Consider the following 5767-nt stretch of genomic DNA (forward strand, 5'->3'; position numbering starts at 1 on the left):
ATATCATGGAACCATGACATCAAAGAAGGAAAATATATGCACAAAAGAAAGTCAGTTTTTAAAGACAGTAGTGTTATGTTACATCATGTGCTATCATGGCAAGTTATTAGGATGAGAATGAGACCTACATGCATGTAAGCTTTTTTTCCATATAGTTTTTGGTATTGGTGATTTTACACAGCGATCCTTTACAACTAAGATCTCAATTTGTCCTTATGCATGCTAGACAAATTGGCCCACACTGAGAAACAAACTCAGATCAGAGAGTTATATATAAAAAGCTATGTTACATAAAATAAACAAATTCATCATATGGAAATGGGTGAGTCATTCTGATCAATAAACAAGACAGTAAAAATAAACACATTTATTCATTGGGGATGACAATCAAGGACTTTAAAATAACTAGAATAGTATTTTAAGAAAATGATATGAAATAGATAAATAATGATAAGAAGAATTAATTGTGGAATTTAAGTGAAGGAATTTACCAAGGAATTGGAATACATGCAAAATAATGAAATGTAATTGGGAATCAAAGTATCCAGCATGAGCAAATCATGGAAAGGTCTTATCAACACACTGATTGTCAGAACACATAGAATCAGGTTATTTATATACATATATAAATACACTAAATTTCGGTATTCATGTGTATGAATAATAATTGCTTGCATTTTTATAGGACATTGTCTATGTTATTATAAATCTAGTAAATCCTAACTTTTGCATGGTGTATTGGTTAATTTGAGAATAAGAAGAACAAATGATTTTATTCTGATATTAATACGAAGACCTCAGAACCTAAAGAACAGATATGGAAGTTCTGTTGAAAGTTTAGCAGACTTGAGACCCCTGAGAAGCTTGTGTCTTGGTTCCAACCCAAACACTGATGCTCTAGTTTGAAACCAATCAGGCTAAGAGAGTCCTCTCTTTCTCAGTGGGGCTCCATCCAATGACTGGATAAGATCTCCCACCTTAAGAGTGTCTTTTTTTTTTTTTTTTGCATGTGTGTGTGTGTGTGTGTGTGTGTGTGTGTGTCCCATATTGAACTTGGAGGCACTGGACCACTGTGCCACATCCAGAGTCTTATTTTGTATTGAACTAGGAGACAAAGTCCCACTGAGCTGCTTAACACCTCCCCATTGCTAAGGCAGCTTTGAACTCGTGATTCTCCTGTTTCAGCCTCTGGAGCAATGGGGATTACAGGCATGTCCCCTGTGTCCCGCCAGGAGATGTGTTCTTTGAACACATTCCATCTTTCCTTCTCTTTCTTTTTTAAGAGCTCTTGTGATTAGATTTGCCAAACCCGAATAATGTCTCTTTCTCAGGATGTAAAACCTTGATCACCTGTGCAAGGTCCCTTTGCCTTGTGATGCAATATATGCAGATGTCCCAGGGATTAGAATGTGGACATCTCTGGAGGCCCTTGTCCTATCTGCCATATTATCTCAGTGAATAGGAGGACTAATTATTACATTCTTTATTTGAATGGCTCCACAACTTGCATAAATTAATCACTGGTAGGCCAAATGATATTAAATCCCAAGGTATTAAGTTATTTAAGATGCAAACTCTACTGTGTTCATGTTGATTGATGCTTTTTGCAGTTTATTGACAATCAACTTTAAAGATCTTACCAAGAGACTAGTCAATATTTTAAAAACCAAACTAATTGCATTACTGAGGGTAATTTCAACTTGTAAACAAATATCCTTTCTTGTTCAGGTAACTAGTATTGTGGAATATCCATTTCATCAAAAATAACATCAAACTGTTATCTCAATGAATTTAAATATAAAATACATAGCTAATGATTCCTCTAATAATTGTATCTGAATACAGCCAACATTTCAATGTTTCTTAAGTGAATAGTTAATACCTTCTAATAATCCTGTCTGTTAACAAGAAAAAGCATAGTATCTATATTTAACTAATTCCAATTGTTATAAAATATAGTTATATGACATTTAACTACTCAACACTTTGCTGAGAATGTGAAGCATAAATCTCAGTTATATGGACTTCTGTGAAAGCCTTGTGCCAGTTTCATTGTGATTCATGCTTTATCAAATTTCAGAAAATAAACAACTACCACAAGCATCTCCTCCATAAACTTCATCTTTATCACCACAGTCATATCAGCATGGTTTTCCTTATGAACTTTATGCAAAATTCCAAATTTAATATAAAGCATTAAATGGTAAGAGATACATGCATATATATTTTCAAGAATAACATACATCAATGTGGGGGATGCTTATAGGTTGATAAAGTAGAAATGTTGTATTTCCAGGACAGGAGCTAACCTGTTCATGCATTGCGTGCTCTATCACAGCTAAAGCTACAGGATGGAATGATGTTCGATGTGCAAACAAACAAACAGAAAGACAACTTATTTGAGATTTTGGTAGTGGATGGGTGGACTTTTCTTGTTCTGTTGATTAATGCTACTTTCCTCAATGTCAGCTCACAGATTTCATAATTTTAAAACTTTAGATTGGTTTAAAAGCAGATGTGAGGTAATGTAGTTCAGCTGTGTGGACTTTACATATTTCTGAAAGTAGTTTCCAAGACATCCTTGACCATTTGTACTCATAGATATTTCATAAAATAGAAATAGGCTTAAGAGTGGCTGTTGAAGTGAAGTAAAGAAAGAGATGAGGACTGGTGATGTGGCTCAGAGTAGAGGACAATCCTAGGATGCATAAAAACCTGGTTTCAATTATCAGTATCACCAAAAAAATAAATAAATAAAAAGCTGGAAGACAAAAAAATAATTATGCAAGATATCATGGGACCATGACATCAAAGAAGGAAAATATATTGCACAAAAGAAAGTCAGTTTTTAAAGACAGTAGTGTTGTGTTACATCATGTGCTATCATGACAAGTTATTAGGATGAGAATGAGACCTGCATGCATGTAAGCCTTTTTTTTTCCCATATAATTTTTGGTATTGGTGATTTTACACAGTGATCCTTTACAACTGAGCTGAGATCTCAGTCCTTTTTTTTCACTTTTTAATTTTGAGACAAGGTTTTGCTAAGCCACAGATGCAGGCTCAAGCTTGAGATTATCTTGCCTCAGCCACCTGATTTTCTGTGATTACATGTATGCACTAGTGCACTTGGCCCATGTAACTTTACTTTTGGCACTACTCAGGAAGTATTCCACTTTGGTGCATAAGTATCCCAATTCTTACTGATGAAAAAAAAAAAGTATATATATACTTTTTTTGTCAGAACTCTGTGGTTGGGCAAAGTGACATTCACTTATACATTCATTCATTGTATTATTTCCTGAACAAAGATTCATTGTACAACTACCCTTATTAACCATGTCTTACCTACAGTATAATAAAAGAGGAATGTCAGCCTATACAGGTACAGATGAGTTGAATTTCAATCTTTCTCTAAATTTAATGTATAAGACCTAACATTTTGAATTATGCTCATATGTTTATAGGGCCAATGTTATCACTTTAAAATTTTATGCATGAGAATTAATTTCTTTATGTGGGATCACAAAGATAGATAAATTTCCCTATACATATGTGAACAAAGTAAATCCCAGACTAAAATTTAAATAACAAAAATACAGCATAAGCTTGAAGGTATTACCCTCTCAAAAGTAGAATGCAGAGAGTTGGGATGTTTCTCTGATAAATGTGACAAAATAGTGAAACAACCTCTAGTAAACTCAGACCACTATGTTTTAAGAAATAATCTTCTGAGTGCAGCAATCACGTCCTGGTTCCTCAGAGTGTATATCACAGGATTGAACATGGGAGTCACTATGGTGTAGAAAAGAGAGATCAGTTTGTCAGTTCCTGCAGAATGGCTGGATTTGGGCCTGAAGTAGGTAATCGAAGCTGATCCAAAAAATAAAACCACAACCAGGAGGTGAGAGGAGCAAGTGGAGAATGCCTTAGTGCGTCCTTGGGCTGTTGGCAACCTCAGAATGGTGGCAATGATCTTGCTATAAGAGACAAGTATCAAAATACAAGGTACTGCCCCAACCAATATCACTACTACATATACAGACACCTCATGCACTGAGGTGTCCCCACAGGCTAGCTTGAAAATGGGGGGTATGTCACAGAAGAAGTGGTTGATTTGATTAGAATGACAAAAATGCAGAGAGAATATCTGCCATGTTTGCCCTATCTCTACTGGCATTCCCCCCAGCCAGGAGCCAATGGCCAGTTGATGGCACTTCTTTGGGTTCATGACTACAGGATAGTGCAGAGGGTTGCAGATGGCCACATATCGGTCATAGGACATCACAGCTAGGAGGAAACTTTCTGTGGTGCCCAGTATAAGGAAGAAGCACAATTGGGTGGCACAGCTCAGTAGGGAGATGCTCTTATCCTGAGTCCAAAGGCTGATGAGATACCTCGGGAGTGTGACTGAAACATAACAGATTTCCAGTATAGAAAAATGTCCCAGGAAAAAATACATGGGTTTGTGCAGTGCAGGGTCTAGCCTGGTTATTATGACTATGAGACTGTTTCCAATGAGGATAACCATGTAAATGATTGAGAACACACCAGATAGAAAGCCTTGGAGGTTTGGAAGTTCAGAAAATCCCAGCAGGACAAAATGTACCACTGTGGAGACATTGTATTCTGTTTCTCTCTCTTCATGCTTCATCTGTTGCAAAGATTTAATCAGAAGTAGAAATCATTTCACTCTCTAGGGCTCTTGTTTTCCCATGTATAATCTAATGATGATGAGCATTCAGATTTTCCTGTTCCCTCAGGGAACAAAAGTATCACTTCCAGGAATCTAATATTAGAGTTAAGTTTATCATTATTAATACATGTGTCTATATGAACAATTTTCATCTTTTTTTTCCTCCCTGAAGACAGTAGATTTCTTTTTTTATCCTTATAAGATATATCATTTTAAATCTTTCTATTCATTTGAACTTCTAAAAACTCTAAATCTGAATGTATGCCCATTTTTGGAATGATTTTCTTTAAGTAACCATTTTTTTCCTTCACATTTCAGACCTGATTTCTCCTATTATTAATGCAAAATAAATTTTACTCTTTAAGTAAACATATTGTGTGCTATCTAAAATAACTTTTAGGGATCAATATAGTTAATTTTTACAGATTGTGGTTTTTCTATAATATTTCTAATATGTTGTTTAGCTTTGACTTTCTGTATAATCTTGATAATTTTATTATTCAGAAATAATAAAAGTATCCATTAAATATTATGAAATATTATTTACTTTTGTAAATTGTAGATGCATATCAGTGTATAGTGTATTGAACTGGCAGTCATGAATTTTATTCAGAATTTCCAGTGAGTAGAAAAGGAATGCCAAGTTATTCTTTTTGTTAGGGAAAATTGAAGAGAGAAGTAGGCAATGGTAACATCTTTGTTCAGAAAATCAATTCTAACATGAATGTGAGCATTTGAGTACATAGCTATTGTATATTGTATAAAAGAAGCATCTTTCACAACTCACTTCTGAGATCATCATAAACCTCTCATGTGCTCACTAATTGCTGTTTGCTTCTGACCTCATTTTGTTCATGAAGTTTTTTTTCCTTGCATATGTGTGTGTGTGAATGCATTCACCAACATGATCGATTATACTGTAGTATGACTCTCTATATTTATTATGTTCTTTTCTTATCTCTAGACTTACATTGCAAGCTTATTTTAATACTTGTATATTTCTTGTGTATTACATATTTTTTTTTCACAAACTTAGATTTGCTAACTTCTTGAATATATCATGAATAAGGC

The 5767-nt window shown here is 34.6% G+C and overlaps 1 protein-coding gene across 1 annotated transcript; it reads right to left on the minus strand.

The window, feature by feature from the left end:
* Positions 1 to 3709: 3709 nt before the first annotated feature.
* LOC143391739 (olfactory receptor 10AG1-like) lies at positions 3710 to 4654 on the minus strand. The gene has a single exon (XM_076844488.2). It carries the CDS (start codon positions 4652 to 4654, stop codon positions 3710 to 3712), a length of 945 nt encoding a protein of 314 aa, XP_076700603.2.
* Between the last annotated feature and the right edge of the window lie 1113 nt (positions 4655 to 5767).

Source organism: Callospermophilus lateralis, chromosome 2 (genome assembly GCF_048772815.1).
Source record: "Callospermophilus lateralis isolate mCalLat2 chromosome 2, mCalLat2.hap1, whole genome shotgun sequence".
Taxonomy (NCBI): Eukaryota; Metazoa; Chordata; class Mammalia; order Rodentia; family Sciuridae; genus Callospermophilus; species Callospermophilus lateralis.

Bases quoted from the DNA above. Each gene is read 5' to 3' on its own strand.
- LOC143391739 (XM_076844488.2), bottom strand. From the start codon at position 4,654: ATGAAGCATGAAGAGAGAGAAACAGAATACAATGTCTCCACAGTGGTA.